Raw genomic sequence first — 24,431 nt, forward strand, 5'->3', positions numbered from 1 at the left:
TGTGAAGAGAGACTTAGAATGAGGAGGTCAGAAATGCAATCTCTTGGGGGAACATCAGTGCACAAAATGCACCATAGGAAACTACTATTCTGATGATGCTTTAGTCAATATGCTGGGGAAGGAGGTCAAAGGGGAAATACTAAATATGCTTTCGTAATTAAGAACATATAAAGATTACTTCAATGTTTTAAAGAATAGTCCATTAGTTAGGAAAAATATTTTCCCCATTTCTACTGGAAAAAAAAATTGGAGTTCAAGAAAAGTTCAAATTGTAAAAAGTGAGATATATGACTGATATAAATTAATAGCAATTTTTTAATACAGCACAACTGTATACCAAATAGAAGATATTTTATATCGTATAAATATATATTCATGTCTGTTATTTTTCTCTATTTTATTGTTTGCCATCTATATATTGTTATTTTCATAATAGATATAAACATTTTAAAAGTTATTTTGTTATATAAGGGGGCAAAGTTTTTTTTAAAAGAAGTTCATTTATGATTTGACATTGAATGTCAAGGGAAATGCAAGGCATGATACATTGACGCAAAGAGTTGTATTAATCTATTTTTGCCAACGAACTAGTCTGCTTATATGTTATGAACCATAAGAAGTATAGTAACAAATAAAAACAAAAAAGCACAGGGACCTCATAGTTCCCATTCCAAAGTTTCAGCCATGAATCAGGTACAACAATGTAAAACCTACCAGTTACAAAAGAGGTTGGATTCAAACTGGGTTTCTGGCAGATGGGACAAATCAAGGCCACCTGTCTAGATGACTAAACCCTTTTTACTAATATTTATGGAAAAGGCACTTCTACTTCTATTCGTAGCTTTTGGTGATTTTAGGAACCAAGTGGAACCTTTCTCTTCTTCCGGGGAATGTCCCACTCTTGGAGAAGAACAGACAGGTTTATTTACTTATTTATTTATTTATTTTTCCTGTTCCTTTCCTACATTTGACATCAGCAAAAGTTTTAAATATCACAACTGATTTGGCTGTAAATGGAGAAACAGTACCGAACAAAACAAAATGAAAAACCCAAAGGACAAACAGAAAATCCTAAATAAACCCTCAAGTTTGGTCTTGGGGTTTTATATATACAAATGACACAGGCGATCATACACAGCGTAATTAACACAGCAAGGATAAGCAGTACATGGTGCACAGAGTCCCAAGATAACCCTGCCTAAACACCTTGTGGAGATCCTAATAGGTACTCTGGCCACACATTTTTACAATAAAATATCATGTTCCTCTCACCCATGTGTTCATAGTTGTAATCAGATCACTTAACCAAAATGTGCCTCAGAGGACTTCAGGGATTGTTGAAACGTTCCCCATTTTTAAAGACAGAAATTCAAGACAAACAAAACACAAACTTCACACACAAATGCCAGCATCCAAACAGACAAATGAATCAGTTCACAAATCGGGGAGAAGTCCAACAACTCTTTCCTCTCTCCAACAGTGTACCCCACTCAAATGCAAAACGAATTGGCTTATTCCAGAGAAAAAGCCCCAAACGGAGAGAAACTAAAGTTCCCAGCTGCACACACTGGAGTGACTTACCCTACTGGATTGAGCTCGCCAGCTCCCGAATGCCGATACCTTGTTCCAAATGCCAAGCGCTGGGGTAGGCACTGCTACTTCAGAGAATTCTGAAGGGAAGATCCTCAGTACAAGTGGTCCCGGCAGATGCTAAGGCCTTACCTGAAAATTTTCCAACTGGGGCCGGCTATCCAACCTCTGCCTGGCAGGAGGCTGGAGAGAGAAACTCGGCAATGCAGCCCATTCCATAGTCTCTAACAGACTCCTTGCTAACGCCTAGCCTAAATCTCCCTTCTGAAATTTTACATTTCCTAGACTCAGTGTTACCGAGTCCAAGCTCATTCTGCTCACCACACGACAGACCAACTTGTTGGGGAAAGGAATAGCGGCTTTACTCAGAAAGCCAGGGGACTGAGAAGACGGCAAACTCACACCCCAAAGAACCATCTTACCTGAGTTAGAACTTCGGCTTCTTTTATACTAAAAGGGGAGGGAGTAAAGTCAAACACTTCCGGGTTCCAGCCCGCCTCCAGAGGGGATGTGTTAATTTCTTCCTGCCCGCAGTCATTCACAGGTGGGCCTAGTCAGGATGTTTCCTAAGAGCTAAACAAAGGTTTTTTAGCTTAATGCTCATTACCTAGGAGGCAGGGTTCCCAGAGATGGGCCATTTTGTATAATTTAGCTTATAGGCAACATCCCTTTAGTGATGAACTTGTAATGGAATACAAAAGTTCTCCCCTGTTACATTAGCACTACCTTCTAGAACTGTATAAAAAAGGGCTGATCTCTATTCCACATGATAGTCCTTCAAATATTTTGTTAGCTGTTTACTTTCCCCAGCTCTAAGAAAGCAGCAGAGCAAGTTAGCTAAAAGTACCAGTTCTAGATAAGAATACTTGAGTTCAAAAATGTGCTCCTTCATTTACTAGCTGTATAAACTTGAGTGAGCCACTAGCCTCTCTAAGTCGGCTTTATCATCTATGAAATGGGGAAGCAGGGATAACAATGGTACCTACCTCCCAAGGTTTTTGAGAGGATTAAGTGAGATAACATATTAATTCTAGACATGTAAGTACTCAGTAAGTATTAACCATTGCTGTAGTGATGGTGATTATACTTATTGTAAGGAACGGCACCAAAAACGGAGGAGAGCTTAAACAAGCTTTATTTGGGAACGCTCCCGGGCGAGGTTCACTGGTCCGAGAGAAAGGGGACAGAGAAGTCGCGCCTGGGTGCGGGCCGCGAACAAAATTTATAGGGGTGGATGCAGGGGAGGTGCTTGCTGTATGAAGCAGCCCTTTTTTGGTAATCTCTCGGGTGTTGTGGCAATGTCAGGTGTTGGTTACATCAGCCTTAGAGCCGTTGGTTCCGCCCCTTAGGGAGCGAGAAGACCAGTCGATTGCATCAGCCTCCTTGGCGGGGGGGTTCGGTCTGGCTCCCTGGGCCCTTCCCCGGACCTGCTGGCCTTACACTTATTACTACCACTATTGACTCTTCTCTCACCCCTGCACTTCTAATCCCTTCAACCATTTGTCATTTACTAGAAACCCGGTCATCTTGCTTGTACTTTTTTTTTTTTTTTTTTTTTTTGCTTGTACTTTAATATCGTCTCCAGAATTAAACAAAGGACCCCAGACGGGTACTGGCCCATGAAGAGTACTAGACTACGGCCCCTACTTCTATAAACACAGCCTAAAATTCTGTTGCTTTTTTCTGCAGCCACCTCACGTAGCTCTTTCAGACTGGGCTCAAGGTTAACCAAATCTCCCAGACCCTCCTTCAGTGAACTGCTTCCTCATTCTGTCCTTGTGGAATTTTGTTTCTGGCCAAGCACAGATATAAAAGTTCATTCTTGATAAATTTTTTTCTTATTGGGTTTGTCGAATATTCCAGCCTGCTAAAATCACTATGACTGTCCTAACTCTAGCATCAACTCTGAATTATTAAGACATCAAATGTATCAGCTTCCATTGCCAGCTCTGGTGTTTCCTGTCTTCATCCATGTCTTTGATAAAATGTTGACTAAAATAGGGTCAAGATCAAAGCTTTGTAATCCTCTACTGGTAATATTGCTGGATATTAATAGTTATTGTCATGTAATACCATTATAGTTTATAAGGTGCCTTTAATATACATAATCTAACTTAATCCTTATGAAATAAATAGTGTTATTATCTTTATTTTACACATAAGAAATCTGTAGTTCAGAGAGTTTACATAACGTGAGCAACGTCTCCCATCTGAGAAGTGGTATATCCAGATGCAAACCAGGGTCCTCTGACAACAAACTGAGTTGTTCGATCAATTATGAGACCACTTCACCTTACGTCATCCACCATGCATTTTCCCTCTTTATCCTTAGGCAATCCATAGGACCTTTCTCAAATGACTTATTGAAATACAGATTTACTACCTTTATTATATTTTCCTCCTACTGCAAGGTGCCAACAAAGCAGGGGGCGGGGGGGGGGAGGGGGAGGTGGGGAGGGAGGAAGCAGTTGCTGGTTATAATCATACCTACTTCTCTGAGTTATTATTTGGATTTGACTAGAACATGGATATGGTCTTGGCATAAAGTGGGTACTCACCAATGGCAGTTCTTTTCCTTATCGTGGAAACTCTTCCCCATCATAACACTCTTCCGACAGGTACATGCATAGGTGCTATTTATCCTCACTTATGGGATAAAGTGAGGATATCCTCCTTTTCTCATCAGAGCTCATCAGTGGAGCCTCTCTGTAATTAGACTTTTCATTTATATGTTTGCTTTATGTATTTCTGTTTTGTCTGCCTTTCCCTTTTCTCTTGTTGGAATATTAGGATGATTTGTTTTCCCTAGATTTTTGCATGCCTCTTTGGCCATTACCACTCCCACCAGGGAATCATCCTTATATCCTCTGCATTTTTCAACACGCCAGTAAAAGCTCTAGGACACATGTCTGATGATGACCAGTATCTTCTTTCCTCACTGTGATAAATATAAAACGAAATAGTGACTTACTCCCAAGAGTGTAAATGACTAACTTCTACTTAACAAACCAGTTTGGGGGTTTTTGTTTGTTTGTTTGTTTTAGAATTACACTCTATTGGCTGGTCCCTGGCTCTGCCACTTAGGGTTCAGCCTTGACAATATCATTTATATTCTGAGTCTCACTACCTACAGCAGCAAAATAGGAATAGTAAAACTATCCAATGCATTGGGTTCTCAGGAGGATTAAATGAGATTATGTAGAACCCACAGCATCATGAAGGTATAAAATAAGTGCTTGCAAATGCCAACTATTATGAGCATAAGCAATTAATTAGAATGTCCTGAAAACGGTTTCATTTTGTTGGTCTGTCTCATCGAAGGTACAAGCACTCCTAAGGAAACAAATAGTTTCCTCTGTACATTCAGGGCACCAGCTGCTGGATTTGGAGGTGGGTCTGCTGAGTTCCCTAATAGCAGACCTCGCCTAATCTCCCCTGGAGATGAAGATACCCCCAATAGATTCAGCAGCCCGCAGTCAGAGCTGCATACAAGAAAGACCCCAGTGAGGAATCTCAAGAAGGAAGGCAGCTCAGGGCCTTCTCAGAAGGGAGCAGCTGGGCAGACAGAGCTGAGCAGTTCTCCAAAACCTAGGACTTTAAAAATACCCTGGGAGAGTTCACTCCATATGGGCTGGCTCTGTGTGTCCTGGAGCATTGGAAATGGGAGGGGAAGTCCCTTCCCATGGAAGATAACACTAGATGGAAGCAGGGCGACCTCAGAATCCTCGTAGGCAGATCCTTGCATTCTGATCATGCAGCTTCTCTGGATGTTTCCTAAGCAAGAAATAGGTCAGGCTCTTTTCTGGGTCTCACCTCCAGAGTCTGGGCTCCCCTCTGTCATAGGTCTGGCTGGTAGGCTGCCAGAGACAACACACTTCTTGGCTTTCCACTCAAGGACAGCAGGGGCCGGCCCTGACAATATGCTGGGGTACACAAACCCTGAACCACTGATGGATGACTCAGGCCCTACCTGGGAAAGATGAACAGCATGGTAACAAGAAACTGTCTGTTAGGCAATCATAAACTTTTCTGAGCAAATTTCAAGCTCTTGCTGGAGAACTATTGAAAAAATGTGGGGAAAGGTGCATGTTGCCTAGTTCATTCTTGATCTGTGTGCTAACAGCCATGAAGCTTACATAAGTTGCTTGTAATACAGTAAATGAAACTAACCAAACAAAAATCAAAATAGGGCTTCCCTGGTGGCGCAGTGGTTGAGAGTCCGCCTGCCGATGCAGGGGATACGGGTTCGTGCCCCGGTCCAGGAAGATCCCACATGCCGCGGAGTGGCTGGGCCCGTGAGCCATGGCCGCTGGGCCTGCGCGTCCGGAGCCTGTGCAAAAGGGACAAATCTAAACAGCTATTTTTCAGCCTGTTATTCAGCAGGTATGCATTCATAAGGCCATACCAGGTGTGTTCAGTCAGGGCCCATTCTAATTGGTTGGCACCCTCTTCTAGTAGGTTGATTCTCCATTCTGATTGGTTGAGGTCTGCCTTGTGTTAGTTATTAAGTATTTGACTCTCACCAAAAATAACCAGTAATGTGGCACCCAAAAGATAAGTTGAACTTATCATACTCTTTCTCTCAAAAGAAAAACATTGAAAGAATTAGCCCTACAACCCAAAATTGTGGATCACAAAAAGCATGATTAAATAGAGGAAGTTAATTGATAGTAGAATTTTTTAAAAAGCTGACATATAAGACTGTAATTGCATCACAATCATGGTGTAGCATTATAGCTTTGCCAGGATGCTTTGACCAATCTTGAATTCAGAACCATCTGTCAGCTACAGACTGTGTGAGCCTCCACCCTATTTGAGATCTCCTCTTCTTAGATATCCAAGGGGTCTCCTAATCACTTCACCTGATTCCTCACATTAACCTCCCTCCCCCCAATTTAAGCTGCTTTGAATGAGTCTCTATTTAACCTAAGAGACAAGCTAAAACTGTAACATAATGTATAATTCAGAATATTTGTCAAGCCATGACATCAATATTTTATCAAAAATGTTCATACCAATATTTTCATTAAATACACACACACACACACACACTCTGCGTCAGTGCAGGAATAGGCCTAATATATTAAGAACAGATGAGCAATCTAAAAGCTAGAGACATGTTTTTTTCCATAAGATGGCTTTAGTAGCACTTAATTGTCTTTAACATCATTCAAACAATTTTGTTAGATTGTATGTGACAGCTGTCATATCCATGTGCATTTTAAAAAAACTTATAAAAATTGGTGAATTTGTGAGTAGCCATTAATATTGAAGATGGGAGAAAAAAAGCAACATTTTTGGCATATTATGCTTTATGATTTTAAAAAAGGTAAAAATGCAACAGAAATGCAAAAAAAATTTGTGCAGTGTATGGAGAAGGTGCTGTGACTGATCGAACGTGTCAAAAGTGGTTCGCGAAGTTTCGTGCTGGAGATTTCTCACTGGACGATGCTCCACGGTCGGGTAGACCAGTTGAAGTTGATAGCAATCAAATCAAGACATTAATTGAGAGCAATCAACGTTATACCACGCAGGAGATAGCTGACATACTCAAAATACCCAAATCAAGTGTTGAAAATCATTTGCACCAGCTTGGTTTGTTAATTACTTTGATGTTTGGGTTCCACCTAAGTTAAGTGAAAAACACTTTCTTTCCGCATGCAATCTTCTACTTAAACGTAATGAAAATGTTCCATTTTTAAAACAAATTGTGACAGGTGATGAAAAGTGGATAGTGTACAATAATGTGGAACAGAAGAGATCGTGGGGCAAGCGAAATGAACAACCACCTACCACACCAAAGGCCGGTCTTCATCCAAAGAAGCTGATGTTGTGTATATGGTGGAATTGGAAGGGAGTCCTCTATTATGAGCTCCATCTGGAAAACCAAACGATTAATTCCAACAAGTACTGCTCCCAATTAGCCCAACTGAAAGCAGCACTCGACGAAAAGCATCCCGAATTAGTCAACAGAAAACGCGTAATATTCCATCAGGATAACGCAAGACCACATGTTTCTTTGATGACCAGGCAAAAACTGTTACAGCTTGGCTGGGAAGTTCTAATTTATCTGCCATATTCACCATACATTGCACCTTCAGATTTCCATTTATTTTGGTCTTTACAAAATTCTCTTAATGGAAAAAATGTCAGTTCCCTGGAAGACCGTATAAGGCACCTGGAACAGTTCTTTGCTGAAAAAGATAAAAAGTTTTGGGAAGATGGAATTATGAAGTTGCCTGAAAAATGGCAGAAAGTAGTGGAACAAAACAGTGAATACGTTGTTCAATAAAGTTCTTGGTGAAAATGAAAAATGTGTCTTTGGGTTTTTTTTACTTTAAAAATGAAGGCAATTTTTGGCCCACCCAATAGAATTTACTCAGTTCTCTTGACCTTATGTCTTAACAGATGATATTGAGCAGTGGTTCTCAAACTTCAGTGCCCATCAGAATCACCAAGAAGACCTTGTTAAAATGCAAATGTCTAGGCCTTATTGCCAGAGTTTCTGATTTGGTAGGTCTGAGAAAGGGCTCAAGAATTTGCATTTCCAAAAAGGGTCCAGGTGCTACTGGTGCTGCTGGTCTGTGGACTACACTTTTAAGAACTACTGATGTGGAAAGTTCTCAGAGCAAGTTCATGTTTATGTTGGTCTGTATTTATGTTTCTCATCTTTAGAGAGTCATCAGCTCTGTGGTCACTCATTACTTTACAACACTATGTCATCTGTATTCCCAGAGTTAGATGATGAGAAGCTGATATCCAAGATCAAGGAGAAGGTTATAAAGGAGCCATTTCAGTAATAAGGATTTTTCCTGGAAAAAAAAATGATAGCAGGGAGATTTGAGGGTTTCCAGTTACTTCTCCAGTACTTACTGTGCTATAAATAAACAGCCTTAAGTATACAGTTGGGATCTGACAGTATTTCTTTAATAAACTACACTGGGAAAAGCTAATGATGGTGGGCCACAGATGTTTCTAATATTTAGGTGGTCATTATCACCAGCAGTACATCTCTAATTCACATCAAATGAAATTTCACAGCCCAGTGATGGCCCATTTTTTAATAGATGCAAAACCAAAAAACAACAATAACACTAATTACTGCCTAGACTTGATATAGCTCTCCATTTTGTCAAATTGTGAAATTCCCACATGCATTCACTTTGCTTAGTCACACAACTTTTCTGTGAATTGAGTCCACGTCCTGGTGCTTCTTCACTCAACTAATGTTTATGGAAAAACAACAAAAGTTAGGACCTGTGCTCTGTGGGGAAGCCAAAGGTGTTCAGGATATGGTGACTTCAAGGAGAAAAGGTTACTGTAGAGGAGAGGAGACTTCTGCAGAAATTACTGTGACAGCAAGAAGTGGAGCAGAGCAAGTAGCTGAGGACTCAGAAGAGAGTGGAGTCACGTTTTGGTTGGAGTGATCAGAGAAGGTTCTATGAAGAAAGTGGTAACTCAGCAGGATTTCAAAGGTGGACTTGGGTTTTGACAGGCATATGGGAAGAAAAGCAAGGACAGGGAATTAATTCTAAGTGCACCAGAGGCAAACTAGCTGAGTATATCCCATTTATAGTGAGTTAAGTAGTTCATTGCTCATGTAAGATCCATGCAAAGGAGTAGTGGGAGAGGAGATTAGAGGTGAGAAAAAAGGGGGTGTAAATGCTAGGTCAAGGATTGAGAGTTGATTCAGTAGACAACGGCGGCACATTGACTTTTTTGAACAAAAGAATAATATGATCTGGAATTTACCTTTATCACATTCATGAATGGCCAATGACAAAGGAAGAAGAGTTAATGGAAGCAGTGAGATGACTCAAGAGGTGTATTAGTATAGGACTGACCCAGGAGTGTACTAATCCAGGCAAGACCCAGGAGGCACCCATGGGAACAAAAAAGTGGGGTATAAATAAAGGAGAGACAAAATATGGTAACCGACTGTATAAAGTTTAGGTTTTGAGAAGAGTGTTGGTACCATTAACCAAAATAGAAAAGTCAGGGGGAGTGGTATGTTGCAGAGTTGGGGAAGAAAATGATAAATGTAAGTCTAGATATGTTAGGCTTATACTTCTGTAAGTAAAACCAGATGGAAATCTTAAAAGCAGCTGGAGAAGTGGGGACTGAGCTTCAGAAGAAAGTCAGAATAGGCCAGCTTATGCTGCCATAACAAGCAGCACTAAAAATCCTAGTGACTTGAAACAGTCATGCTTATTTATAACTCACACACCGTGGCCACCGCAATTCCGCAAGGAGACCCTGCTCATCAGGGATGCAGTTTCATGGAGGATCCATTTCCGTGTGTTCTCAGTGATCATGGAGACTGGGCAAGGGGAACATGGACAACCAGGAGCCAGTTAGAAAGCTGAGCAAATTTTAATCTAGTGTTAATTTGTGCTGCTTCTTGTGCACGATAGCAGCAGTAGTATCTCTCTCGGAAATAAACATCCCATATTACGATGTCTATGAATATAGGTTTCCTTTTCTACCCTCCCTCCCTCCTTCCTTCCCTCCTTTCTTTCCTTCTTTCCTTCCCTCCTCTTTCTTTACCTTTTTGGAAATCACTTATTGTATATAAGTTGTAATCCAGACCTCATGTATCAATGGGGAACTTTCAAATACAAATATTACCAATACAAAAAAAACCCAAAAAACTGCTGCCCGGAAATGTCACGTGCCTCTTTTCCCCTCACATTTAATTGGCAAAAGCAGGTCATGTGATCATCCTTGAGATCAGGAGAATGTGGATAAATAATCCTATATGTGCCTAGGGCAAAAGAACTACCATCTGTGCAACTGCTGTCCTGACTCCCATATGCATCATTTAAGACTGAGACCCTTGATGAAGACAGAGCAGTAGATACCGCCTTTGATGTAAAGAGGAGAGAGAGTGGAAAGCAAAACTCTAAGGACAGAAACTTGAGGAATACATAGGAAGAACACATACTTACAGAGGCAAAATAAAAACGCATAGAAAAGCAAAGGGCTCAGTTTACTAGGGCCACATTCACGAGAAGCATCTCAGGAAGGTTCCTCACTACCAAATCTGGAGATGAGTCAACAACATCCGAGGCCAAGGAAAGACCACTGAGTCTGACCTTGAAGGAGACATGGCTGACCTCCAAGAGATCTGCTTCGCGGAGGCGATGGGGTCAGATATGAAGCCAGACTGAGGAAGGAGTGATCGAAAGTGGAGACAGAACACTGGACTGCTGAAAAAAGGAAGGGAAATAAGATGCCCGCTTGAGGTAGCAGCAAAATCAAAGCTGCTTTTCTAAACGAAGTCTGGCAGGTTTTTATGTGTTCATTCAGCACATGTTTATTGAACATTTACTCTTGCCAAACACTGTTTTAGGAGCTGGGGAGTGAGCAAGATAAGCTTTCTGTTCCCATGAAGCTTATCTTCTAGTGGAAGCAGACATACAATAAACAAGTGAGCAAAGGAATCAATGAGTGAAAGAGATCATTTCCAATTATATTTAGTTCTGATAAAACTAAATAAACTATATTTAGTTCTGCCTTCTCTTATAGAAGGGAGTCACAGGGTGGGTGGGGAGTATGGCCTGAAGAGTATGTCCTAGACTAGTCAGGAAAGGCATCTCAGGAGGGGATAGCATCTCAGGAGGGGATGCTAAAGGATAGCGTCCTTTAGCATGTTGCCTCCTAAAGGACAAGAAACATCAGCTAAGGACAGATTTGCAAACAGTGTTCCACAGCAGGCAGAAGCTCTGAAGGAAAGATCAAGTTCTCATAAAAAATGGGGATTAGAAGAAACATTTTAAGGGACTTCCCTGGCGGTCCAATGGTTAAGACGTTGCCTTCCAATGCAGGGGGTGTGGATTCGATCCCCGGTCGGGCAGCTAAGATCCCACATGCCTCCTGGCCAAAAACCCAAAACATAAAACAGAAGCAATATTGTAACAAATTCAATAAAGACTTTAAAAATGGTCCACATCAAAAAAATCTGTTAAAAAAAATTAAAAAAGAAGAAGAAACATTTTAGCTAGCTGGTTGTGTGTGTGTGTTTGCATGTAAATACTTACAGCAAATGAAGGTCTAGAAGAAATTTGCCTCTCAATGCACAGGATTCATTGGTTTAGAAGGACACGCCTTCTCCTGCAGGCAACCTACCACAGAACCTGCTTCAGTTGCTTGGGGGAAATTGCTGCAGGGTAGAGATCTGCTGAGGCAGGTTCTTTTGCTTGGTGTATTATATTGTGCAGAACGTTTCTTTTTAAAGCTTTTGAACCAGGCTTCTCATGAAAATGCCTTTTATATTGGTACTTGCATTCTCTCCAGTTTCAGTCTTGCAAATTTTAGTCAAACGTTTGTATAAGGTCGACCTTTCTCACATGTGACTGTGGGTATAGGGAAGGTTTTCCTGGGCCTGCTCATGGATTTTTTCAAAAGAGAAGCTTAAACAAATCTCTGCTGAACTCTATGACCAGCCCCACTGGTCTTAGGAGGGCAGTCATCATGGCCATTATGATCTGAATTAAACCACCACTGGAAAAAAGTACATATATTTTAAATTGGGGTATGCCAGGGTGGTGGGATGATCTGCTAAAAGATTAATTTGTGTTAACTTTTTTCTGTTTATTCATAATATTTGTTTATTGTCCCCACTGCCCTCCCCTGCTATAACGTAAGTTCTACAAGGGCAGGAATATCTGTGTGTTTTGTGCACTGATGTTTCCTCAGTTCCTAGACAGTGCCGGGCACAGGGGAGATACTCAGTAAGTACTGGGTGAATTCGTGTTTCTTCTCTTTGTTGTGGCACCCTGGCAGGAAGGAAGGTTTTTCTTGGGCTAGTGCCAGAAGGTAGCCAAGTTCCTGAGTGAGGTGTTCTGTCCACCTCGAAAGCCCTACTCCCAACATGCAGAGAAAAGCCTCTGCTCAGAACAGCAGGCTGGAGATCAAGGGGGACAGAGGTGTGAGGACAGGGTCATGGGGACAGGACCAGACCTTCCCTGAGTCTTTGAGCACCAGGGATAGAGGGTGTCTCTTGCAGATTGCCAAGGAGAAGGAGGCGCCCCTACTGCATTCTGAGGGGAGAGGGCTAGAATGTATTCTTCTGATTTACATAAATTCAAAACTTCCAAAAGATATCTTAAAGGCCAAAATGGGATGAGAGGGTGGGGAACGTGGCCACAGTCCACATGTACTTTTTCCTCACATGCTTTGGGTATGGGGCAGAGTGTCAGGGCTTTCCAGTCATTTTGTCACCCCAGTCTCAAGACCACCCTGGAGGCAGGTATAAGTGCAAGCTCCATTTGGTAGGCAAGGGGACTGCAGTTTGGAGGACGGTTGAACCTGGAGCTGGTGGTGGCTAGTGTGGCCTGGAGAGGAAGGGCTAGAGCCACCGTAGTCAAGGACTCACAGAAGGGTCGTGAGCATGATCTCGGAGCTGTGGAGACTCACCCCAGAACAGGGAGGTCGCCCCCAGTGATGAGTGTGGAGGCCAGGGGCATGGCTTAGAGACAGGTGGGGCAGGTAAACTTGACTGTGGCCTTGGATCCCTGCTCGGTATTTCACATGGTGGCTTCGTTTTAATATGCCAGCAATTTGGGGAAATCTTGGCTCAGGAGGTTTCAGAAGACAAATTCTGCTTTCAGTACATGCGTTGATGGCGGGAAGTTGGCTTCAAGCAGAGCTCAGCAAGGGCAGCAAAGGTGCGGGTCAGAGAACCCCAGCCCCTGTGTAGCCATGCTATGTTCACAATCCCAGTTCAGTCCCACATTTCCAGTAGGAGAGAAGGAAAACAGAAGAGGGTAAGTGAATGCCCAAAGCCACTCTGCTAAATCTAATTTAAAACAGAAAAATCACCAATGGTCATTTTGGAAATGAGACCCTTTCCCTGCAGAGCTGGGCGGGGTCAATAGCACCCTTCAAGAGAGAGAAAAGCCCATCATTCCCTGGGCCTTCCGTGAAGCATCCTCTCGCCCGTGGGAGGCCAGGAGTGTGTCTGATTTTCCACCTTTCTGCTCCAACAGGCTGGGCACAGGCTCCTCGTTAGCAGAGAAGGGTGCAGAGGAGCTTGGTCTGCATGAACCTGTATTCTCCTGGCCTAGGTCACAGCCACATGCCTCCTTCTCCCAGTGTCCTGATGTTCCAGGAAATGTGCCAGGCAAATTCAGGGGGCTCTGACTTAGGGTGTGGGCTTGGGTCCATTCTTTTTTTTTTTTTTGAAGATGTTGCGGGTAGGAGTTTATTAATTAATTTATTTATTTTTGCTGTGTTGGGTCTTCGTTTCTGTGCGAGGGCTTTCTGTAGTTGTGGCAAGCGGGGGCCACTCTTCATTGCGGTGCGCGGGCCTCTCACTATGGCGGCCTCTCTTGCTGCGGAGCACAGGCTCCAGACGTGCAGGCTCAGTAGCTGTGGCTCACGGGCCCAGTTGCTCCGTGCCATGTGGGATCCTCCCAGACCAGGGCTCGAACCCGTGTCCCCTGCATTAGCAGGCAGATTCTCAACCACTGTGCCACCAGGGAAGCCCGGGTCCATTCTTTTTTTTTTTTTTTTTTTTTTTTTTCCGGGTCCATTCTTTTGTCTTCAGTCTCTTTTCCTTGTCCTCCTCAGGGCTGACCTGAAGGCTCAGCATCTCCAGGGCCAGCTGTGTCGCTCCTGTACTTGGGCAGAAAACCCGCTGCTTTTGGTGACTGACACTAGCAATGGCTGTGGGAGGAGACGTCAGACTCGGGCTTCTGACGAGACGGCCAAGGGTGTTTTGTATCTTCTGCTCTGTGAGCACGGTTTGTACTCACAGCGCTAAAGCCCTGTGTCAGATGGATACCCGCGTGCGACTCACGCTCGGCTGGTCGCTCCTGCAGAGAGGAGCGTCAGTAGGGACGTTGGTCCCAGAGAATCTATTTCCATGGGTTTGAAAAGCTACGGGGCTCTGGGAGCATTTGATGATTGAGAGAGATCAACACCATGTTTGCACCTTTTCGAGTCCCCCCTAGACAACCTGAACTGATATGTGAGAACAGAGAAAATTGGTTCCCAGGGAGACAATACTCAGGGTCAGATGACCCTGGCAGCCCCTCCCTCCTCTTTTCTATCTCTCCACATCCTTAGGGCCAGCACAATGTCGCCTCTAGAAAACATCCTCTGACCTTTATTAACTATGAAGATTTCTCTCTTCTCTCAGTTCCGATGCTACCTGCTATTTCAATTCCATTCAGCCTACGTTTACCAATCTCCTACTTTGTTCCAGGCAAATGAAAAGGACAGTGACACCATCCTACCCTCTCGGGGACTTGGAGGGGAGATAGGAATTCATTACTGCATCATAGTGCATTAATATACACTGCCTTAGAGTGTTCATTCAACTCAGCTGCATGTGTATATATTTATATTACATAGATACAGATATTGATATATAATTGGTTTTCCCATAAGACTAAGCATTTTGAGCATAGGGGATGTATGTTGTACGATCATTCCCAGTGTTCAGGGTATAAAGCAAATGTATAATAATTCCTTTTAAAATTGAAAGGAAATGAATTTGAGGTGGTAGAGCCCTATGGTCAGAGCATCTTCTGGAAGAAAACCAGCAAGTTATTCATGTTTGTTACAACTAAGCATTCATGGTTGGTTTCACTTGCACTTTTTCTGCTTGAAAATAACCCTACCACTTACGCAGTTAGAACAGAACAGAATCCTGCTGCTGATCTCAGGAATACCTTGCAGGCTGATTATTTCCAGGCTTATCTTTTCAAGGCAGCCAAACAGGCCAGTAAGGAGCAATGAGGGCTACTCATAAAAGGAAAAAAATTAAGTGGGATCCTTATCCCATATCATACACAAAAATAAATTCCAGGTAGATTAAAGATCAAGATGTAAAAGGAAAACCTAGATAATTAGAATATCTCTTTGTAATCTTGAGATAAGAAAGGCCTTCCTAAACAAGACAAAACAAAACCCAAAAAATTCAGGAGGCATAAAAAAAAAGATTGACAGATTTGAGCTTATAAAATTCAAAACTTCTCTAGTAAAGAAAGAAAAAAGTCTTTTTTTTTTTTTTAAGCCACCAAGTTGGAGACTATTATCCGCACAGATGGAGATCAGTAAGAAAGGTGAATTTTTTAAAAAAAGATAATCTAAAAGAAAAAAAGGATTTTAAAATGACATAAACAGAGAATTTATAAAAGTTTACAAATGGCCAATACAGGATACCTTTATTTTTGTCTCTTAAGGTAAGCTATGCTTTTATTGCTGTTAGTCTGTTTTTGTCTCCATCATAGCGAAATTCATTTTGTAATATGATTTCACAAAATATAGCACCATTCTGTTATTAAGATCTTTTGGAAAGAATTTTATCTTTTGGAGATATTTTACCTCTTTGCAGTCATCTAGAATCCAGGTTTCCTCTTCATGACCTAGAAAAGAGAGGAAAAGTTCACCAGGGCCTCAGCTTTGAGAAGCCACAAATGGAAAATAAAAGTCGGGGAGCATCATCACCATGGCAGCGCCTCCTATTCATTGCCAAAAGTGAAGCCTCTTTGACTGTCACAGGGATCCAGCATCCTCAACAGAGATGAGCTAAAAGTGTGCTCCTTAGTGGCTTGGAGTAAACAAAGAGTTTATTTTGGCACCAGTGATGGTTCAGACCTGTCTCATTCAAAGGCAAGCTGACTTCAAATCACACATAAAGATAGGATGCCATTGTATCCCCGGGCATCAGAGGCCTAAACACACTCACTTTCTCATTATCTGACCCCATTTCAGGGATAGTCACTTCCATAGCCGTGTGTTGCCTTGGTCACCCGGGCACACAGAGCTAAAGAAGAACTAGGAGAAATATATTTATATACCTATGAAAAGGGCTGTCAGGAGAGCTGAGAAGAGAGATTCTGAGAATTGGAAACTGACTTTGAGAGAAACAGGAACAATGGTAACTCAGATAATGAGCTATGAAGGTAAAAGTGCAACTTTGCTGAGTGTGATTGGAAAGAGAACTAAGAAGTGGATCAAGAAGGGTTGGGAATGTTTGTTAGTCATATGCCTGAGGTTGCTAACATCAGCTTTTTCTAACTCCCTGCCAGGGCTCAAGTGCTGGCAAAGTCAGTAGCACAGGGAAGCTGCCCTGTCATCCTCCCAGCCTTCCTCTTCCCTCCCTTGTGTGGAAACCATGACATCCAAAAATTATTGCTGGCATGTCTGGAATTCTTATTTTTCTTTCTTTCTTTTTTTTTTTTTTTTTGCAGTTCGCGGGCCTCTCACTGTTGTGGCCTCTCCCACCACGGAGCACAGGCTCCAGACGCGCAGGCCCAGTGGCCATGGCCCACGGGCCCAGCCGCTCCGTGGCATGTGGGATCCTCACGGACCAGGGCCCTGCATCGGCAGGCGGACTCTCAACCACTGCGCCACCAGGGAAGCCCTGGAATTCTTAATGAAACTTTTCTTATTTACCTTAACAAGGTGTCAGATACTAAAACAGGTATCCCACTCATGCTCCTACTTCATGAGTGTAAATATATTGGGCAAATCCTTGTCTGTCTTATTTTGCTGTTGCTGCCCTAGTATGAATGAACTCATCCTTCTTTCCTACTCCTTCCATGTCTTCTTCAGCATAATAATAACTGCTCAGTTGTTTATATTCATAAACATGTATATATAATATATGTTATTTAAATATGTACATGATTATATATTTTAGGGTGTGTTTTGTAATATAAAGTATACACATTATGTGTGGTTTAGAGAGCATTGTGGTGGTGACCTGGTGCAGAAAAGCTGCAGGAATCCAGGAAGGTAAGTCAGCACAATACAGAAGCAAGTAAACCCTGGGGGCATTGTGTGCAGCCCAGTGGTCTAGAATATTAGTGCCCAGGGGGATGGATTCAAAGGGGGGAGGCAGATCAAAGGCCACCACAAGTATTTATAGGTTTTAGAAAGAGTTACACCCACAGAGGAAAGGGAAATTAGAAACGCAGGAACCATTATGGCACTCAGAGACAAACAACAGGGACAACTGTCTGTCTTGACCTTAGACAAGTAACCCCTCTCCCAACCCAAGAACTGTCACTTAGGTGACTCTTGGCTGTTGTTCCCCCATTTGGCATAAGCAAACACTAGTCATGCTCTCAAGCCAGGCCTTAATTTTCACTGATAGAGTTGCAACAAATATGCATTTACAAAAAAAATCACAAAAGAGAAAATGAAACAATATTTCATGAATAAGAGTCAGAATAAAAAATAAAGACCAGAACTACAGAGACTTCAGATATTGGGATTGTAAAATATAGAATACAACCTGTTTAAAGAAACAAAGTAGGAATTAAAGACACTAGTAAGGAGCAGCAGGTATCAAAGTGATAATGTGCAGATGAAATTTGAAAAATATCCAAGTAGAACTTATAGAAGTAAAGACTATCATAAATGAAATATAAAATACTAATCAATGGGTTAAACAGCAGTTTGGACACAGCTGAAGAGAGAATTGGTGAACTGGAAGATAGGTCTAAATAAATTACATGGAAGAAGAGGTGTCAAAAGAGATAGAAAATATGAAAGAATGGTTAACAAACATTTAAGATAGAGTAAAAATGCCAATATACATCTAATGAGAGTTATAGAAGAAGAGGACAAAGAGAACTGGTAAGAAGCAGAATTTTAAAGCAAATGAGACTGCCCCTTACTAATGTAAAATGTTAATAATAGGGGAAATTGGGTGTGGGGTATATGTACTACCTTCTATCTTTACACTATCTTTGTGCTTCTGTAAACCTAAAATTGTTTTAAAATAAAAAGTTGATTAGCATATCTCCTCTCCCAGAGAGAGAGAGAGAGAGAGAGAGAGAAATTTTCCAAATACTATGAAAGACACAAATCTTCAGTCAGGAAGCCCTATGACTTCCAAGCAGAATAACTAAGAGGAAGGTAGACAAAAGAACGTACTTAGACACATCATAGCAAAACTGCAGAAATCAGAGGCAATGACATCTTTAAGACAGCCAGTGAGAAAGGAAAGATAACCACAAACAAGTGATAATTAGACTGACAGCTGACTTAGCAGCAATAATGGAAGTCAGAAAATTGTAAGACAATATCTTCAGTATGCTCAGATAAGATAGTTGTCAAGCTAGACAGAAATACTTAGCAGAACTACTTCTCAAGAACAAAGGCAAAATAAAGACATTTTCAGATAAACACTGAGGACGTTGACCTCCAAACGCTTACTAATTGAAATTCTAAAGTCTATACTATAAAGAGAGACAGAAAGAGAAAGAGAGGAAAAAAAAAAGAATCCTCAATAGGTCTGAGATACAAGAAAGAAGGGTAGGTAAAATTTTTTTTAAATTCTGAATTTGGAAAAATCTTACAATGATGTTATAAAAAAATAATATCTAGATTATGAGGTCAAAAAACAATGCTCCCCTTGAAAACTGTAGGGGAATCCTTACTTGTCTACACGGCTTCTGGTAGTTTGCGGGCAATTTTTGGCATTCCTTGGCTCGTAGATTGCTCCTTCTAGTCCTCCATGTTCACGTCATCTTCCTTCTCTGTGTGTCTCTCTGTGTCCAAATTTCCCCTTTTTATAAGGACATCGGTCACATTTGATTAGGACCCACCCTAATAACCTCATTTTAACTTGATTACCTGTGTAAAGACACTACATTCAAATAAGACCACATTCTGGGGTTCTAGAGGATAGGATTTCAAGATATTTGGGGGAGGGAGGGGGAACAAGTCAACCCGTAACACAATCCCAATTCTAACTGGTGGTTTTAAACTCCGGACTTCACCCTTGGTTCTAGTTGCTACTGCCTCTTTCTTTTCCACCTCCCACCCTTTCAAACCTCCAAAGCCAGTGGTGCCCATGGTTCCATGCTCCTACACTGCTTATTATGGGCTAATTTGTGTCCTCCCTAAATTCATATGTTGAATCCTAACCCTCAGTACTTCTGAATGTGATTGGAGATAGAGCCTTTAGAGAGGTGATTAAGTTAAAATGATGCCAGTAGGATGGGCTATAATCCAATATGACTGATGTCCTTATAAAATGAGGAAACTTGGACACACAGAGAAACACCAGAGAGATGCACAGAGGAAAGACCTTGTGAGGACACAGTGAGAAGGTGGCCATCTGTGAGCCAAGGACAGAGGTCTCAGAAGAAGCCAAACCTGTTGGCACCTGACCTTGGACTTCCTTCCTCCAGAGCTGAGAAATAAATTTCTGTTGTTTAAGCCACCGAGTCTACGGTATTTTGTTCTGCAGCCTGAGCTGACCAATCCACTGCTCAAAGCCCCTCCTGGCTGCATCTGGCAATGCTCCTGAGCACTCTCCCCAGGCCTAACTCCCTCCCCCACTCTGTGGGCTCTTCCTTGACTTACATCTCAGTGTGTGAGGTCCATGCAGCCATCTTCTCAGCTTAGGTAGGTGGCATGGCCACCCACAGGGTTACGCTCCCAACACTGTCCAGTGTGACCTTTGATGCCACAGCCCCTGTGGCTATGATGAGGGGCGATGGGAGCAGACGGAAGGAGGGATTCCAGCAGCTGCTTTGAGACTATTTATGGGCTCAGAGGATGTGAAAGAGGATCACGTGAACATCAGGCAGCTTGCTGAAGGAGAAGCGTGACTGAAAAGCTCCGTTGAGGCTTGAAACTCTTGTTTATTCCTGTAGGTCCAGCAATGCAGAAGGAAGGAAGCCGGCCCTTCTAGCCTCTTCTACCCCCACGTTGTCATCAGGCTCTGGATTTTTCCTTCCTTGGATTTCTCCTGGAAACAGCTTCCTCTACTTGGTGGATATCCAGATGTTCCCCTACCCCATGGGTCTTTCCTTCCTCTTCTGGTTCTCCACTTGTTTCCTGGCCTCTCCTGCATAACAAGGGTTAACACAGTAAAGAGCCTTGAGTGTTGAACAACTCACTGTTCTGGGCTCCGTGGACACAGCTGTGGCCAAGGTTGACGTCAGGAGTTTACATTCTTGTGCTCTGGAGACCGTAGATAAACAAACAAACAAGAAAACTTTGGGGGAGTCATGCTGAGAATTAAGATGGGGAGATGAAATGGCAATTGATCAGGGATGACTTTAGATCAGGTGGTCTTTGGAGCAGCTCTTGGGGTTGGGGAGCCGTTGACAATTTATGATTGACAGTACTCTTACTCGAGCTGTGAAAGCACCAGATACACAACAGAGTTCTGCCCTCCTGGCTCTAAGTTACAAACAAGTAAATGTTTGCTTATCTATACCAGACAGAGGGGGTAACCAGACCTGGTTAGAAAGTGAATAAAAAATGCTCCCAGGTCCCATTTCCTTTGTCTATTTAAAGGGAATTTTTAGCCATCTGGAAGTTTTCTTATCAGACATTTGATAAGGAAAAGGGATGTTTTGAAAGGTTGTTACCCAAGAACACATAAACCAGGAGAAATATATTTAACCTACCCTGGTACCTTCTTGAATTCCCAGACATTGAAAGGACATTTAAAAGTGACTCGGGATCCCAAAGCCAGGCACTGTCCCTTAGGCCCCAGCACTAAGTCCAGGGGAGCCCTTTCAGATGGGTACACTTTTGCCAAGGGTCTGAGGGCAAGGGCATGCAGCATCCCAGGTCTTACAGACATGCCCCGTGGAGCTCTGTGGCAGCACTCTGTGGGAGGGGCACAGCGGAGGGGGCTGGGGGCCATATGGGGAGCATAGGTGGTGCCAGGAGCAGCTGGAGCCTCAAGGCCTCCCCCCAACCTCACCCGAAAATGGCAGGAGAGAGCACTTGGCTCTTATCGCTGGTGCACCGATGTTCATTCCAGGGCCAACACACTGACCTTCAGCTCAGGAAGTGACTTCTTAGTCAATTGCTTCTTTGGAGGGACCTGCCAGGATTTGAAATGAAGCAGCAGTTCTTGTAACATCCAGTCATAAATCTAAATCTTTTTTTTTTTTAACTGAAGCAAAATAGTGAGATAACTTGACGTTTTGCATGCTTAAATTTAGAACAGATTATAGCAATTGAATACCCACATCATAAGCTGCTTCATTTGAGCACAACACACGTACCCAGGCTCAGCTTCATGTGATTTGAGTCTCGAGAGTGATTCTTCTTCTGCCAAAGTTTTTAAATCTTAGGCTGACTAGTAACTTTCAGCCTGAGGATGAGGCCACCTGATCTCCAGTCCTGGCCCTCACTTGGTTGAGCAAAGGTGCCTCTCTGGGCCTCAGGAAACCCCTCTCTGTGGTGGGCACACACTGTGTGGTGTGCACACATGGTGTGGTGTGCAACGCCCAGCTCTTATGCCCAAAGGGTATCATCCCAGATGACCACAGACAGTCTTTGGGATGATGTGAGTAGAGAGATCTATGAGATTATATTATGAATCTATGGCTAATAATGGCTATTAATAATAGATGCCACTCACCCAGTACTTCTCACATGCTGGGCACTGTTGGAAGCACACTTTGTCTTAATTGCCCTAGTTCTCATTCCTCATTTTACCAATGAGGAAACTGAAGCCCAGAGACGTTAAGTAACTTGCCCAAGCTCAAACAGCTCTAAGCGGGGAGCCAGGATACAAACCCAGGCATGTGAGTGCACCCTGTGCCTTCCAGCCTTTGGGTATCAGCCCTGAGATCTCCCCACCAGCACTGACATAGAGGGATGAGAATGGGATGGAGCTAGAGAGTGATGCTGACTCAAAGATGGCTCCTCGTGGGAGTGATGTCTCTGGGCCTGTCCCAGAGCTGGGGAGAGAGAGACGTGGAGGCAAGAGGGATGAATAAATACAAAATGGGTGATCCAATTTAGAAAAAAAAAAAAAAAAAATCATTGCCGCCTGACCATGAGCAAGGTGCAGTGTTTTAAAATTTCCCTTTCAAGATAATTGCTGTAGACCTTAGAAAAATGAATCTAATAGAAGAAAAAAAGAAAGGCAAAGGGAGCCTAGGGATTTGAGTATGAATATGCAGGTTTAAAACATCTTTTCCCCTTGAAATACAACCTCTTACCTTGCTGGAAAGTCCTGTTACTTTAGCTTTGTCTCAACTCTCACTCTAAAGGCTGGCTGGGCTTGTCAGTCAAGACCATCTGTGCTGGAATGAGGTTTCTTCCAAAGACCTGATTTTGATTTTCTAGGAGCTACACCTGACCTCATACACTTAAAGAGGAACGTCTTCATTTCTGCTTGCTGTCTCCCTTCCTGCCTAAATAGGTGCTTGCCTGATACCTACAGGCAGGACAGCGGGAGGCGGGTTATTGGGTTTTCGGAGAAACCATTTCCTTTTCGTAGGACATAGCTGCAGAACCCAGGAAGTGCAGAGATTCAGCCAGAGGTGTTTGCAGGCTTTGCCTGAGGACAAAACATCCAGGCCAAAGTGAAGCATTTAGTCAAAGCCAGTGGGCCTCGTCTTTCCAACCCTTTCTTTGTTTTTTTCTCCTACTCGAAAGTTGTTGGAATGAATTCACCTTTTGGTGGGTTTCCTTGTGGATATTTGTTTGGACTGACTGCATTCCTACGCATGCTTGTCAGTAGTTGCAGCCCTTCTGTGACCTAATCTGGGCCCAAATGATAAATATTACAAGGCGGGTGCTATGAAGATGAGGAAATGGGAGAGAGTGGGCTTCACAGAAAATTATGAGAGCCCCTGACTCTAGAGGCTTCCATTCAAATGAAGCCACCATCTAATGGTTAAACAGATCCATTTAAATAAATGCATAAAGTACAAGAGCGTCATCCCTCTTGTTGGAGCTGGACGATTAAATAAGACTGAAATAAAGATATTATTATTGATAATAACGGTAAACGACACCATTTATTGAGCATCTATTATGTGCTTGGCAACATTATCATGTGGGAGGTACTAGCTCTATTTGGATGACAGAAAGCAGACCCTGTGAGGTGCCAAGGTCACAGAGCAAGCAGTGGCGGAGACGCAGGTCCGAGTCCACAGTCTGTGCTCATGTGGCCCCAGATGAAGAAAATGAGACACAGATTCTCATGATGTGACTTACTCATGCACGGGTGCAAAACTTGCTAATGAATAAAGCAAAATAATAATAAAATGAGCTGGTCTGAGGACCCGTGATTGTCTGGGTTCAAAACTTGAGTTATAAATACAATTCCAATCATGAAACTCTCCGTATGACACTGGATAAGTTACTTAAACTCTCTGAGCCTCTACTTCTTCATCTCCAAAACGGGCTAATAATGCTTAGTTCATAGCATTGTCATGAGGCTTAAATTAGATGCACCATGCTATGTGCTGAACTCAGGACTTGGCATATGGTATATAATCGATAATGTTGGTTATTGTGCGGGTCTTCAGGGAGAGCAGGTGACTATTTGTCCAGGGGGCTTTTCTTGACCTTTTACACTCATGCCTCCACCTCCACTGTTCCCTGCAGGAGTCCTGCAGTGTCAGCCATTATGCTCTTACCCTGCTAACTCCCTTGAGGTCAGAGAAGCAGGTGGCTGGGGATGGAAGGCAGTCAGGACCTTGGCCAACATGCCAGTTGAAGGTCCTGGCCAATGGCCTTGACTTTGCCAGCGCTAACCTTTTTTATACCTGACAAGGCAAACTACCACGTGTCAGGTCAAGACAAGAACAGGGGTGCAAGGAGAGAGCCAGCCCATGAGATAGGAACAGGGGTAGGCCAGAGAGCCCCTGGAGGTCACTTTCAGCCCTATGATTTGATATTGGCATAAAACTGAATGCAATACATTTAACTCTGAGACATTCCCACCTCCCACCTGACCTCAGTCTGGGCAATCTTCCTGCTAGTCAAGAGGACAAACCATAAATCTCCCTGTGGATGGGAGTGCTGGGCGCACAATAAACTCTGCTGTCTCCCCTGTTTTCCAGAAAGGGTTGATGGATCCTTCCTTCAGCACGGTAGAATTTCAACAA

The 24,431-nt window shown here is 42.8% G+C and overlaps 1 protein-coding gene and 1 long non-coding RNA gene across 4 annotated transcripts in view; both read right to left on the reverse strand.

The window, feature by feature from the left end:
- The window catches only part of LOC132413208 (uncharacterized), a 64,775-nt gene extending 52,347 nt beyond the window's left edge, over positions 1-12,428 (reverse strand). The window contains exons 1-4 of the long non-coding RNA XR_009516636.1: positions 9,818-12,428; positions 7,384-8,402; positions 4,149-5,920; positions 2,013-2,163 (exon numbers count right to left, since the gene is read on the reverse strand). This is a non-coding gene — a long non-coding RNA (uncharacterized lncRNA). The remainder of the gene's footprint in view (positions 1-2,012; positions 2,164-4,148; positions 5,921-7,383; positions 8,403-9,817) is intronic.
- A 3,496-nt stretch (positions 12,429-15,924) lies between these two features.
- DPYS (dihydropyrimidinase) overlaps positions 15,925-24,431 on the reverse strand; it is a 155,539-nt gene continuing 147,032 nt past the window's right edge. For 2 of the 3 annotated variants that reach the window (XM_059995046.1, XM_059995041.1), the window contains one exon: positions 15,925-15,965. In XM_059995046.1, coding sequence (XP_059851029.1) covers positions 15,939-15,965 — 27 coding nt within the window. In that variant the 3' untranslated portion in view covers positions 15,925-15,938. Of the gene's footprint in view, positions 15,966-19,923; positions 20,411-21,280; positions 21,404-24,431 lie in introns of all 3 variants that reach the window. The other variant, XR_009516635.1, reaches the window with a different exon arrangement.

Source organism: Delphinus delphis, chromosome 17 (assembly GCF_949987515.2).
Source record: "Delphinus delphis chromosome 17, mDelDel1.2, whole genome shotgun sequence".
NCBI classification, from domain to species: domain Eukaryota; kingdom Metazoa; phylum Chordata; class Mammalia; order Artiodactyla; family Delphinidae; genus Delphinus; species Delphinus delphis.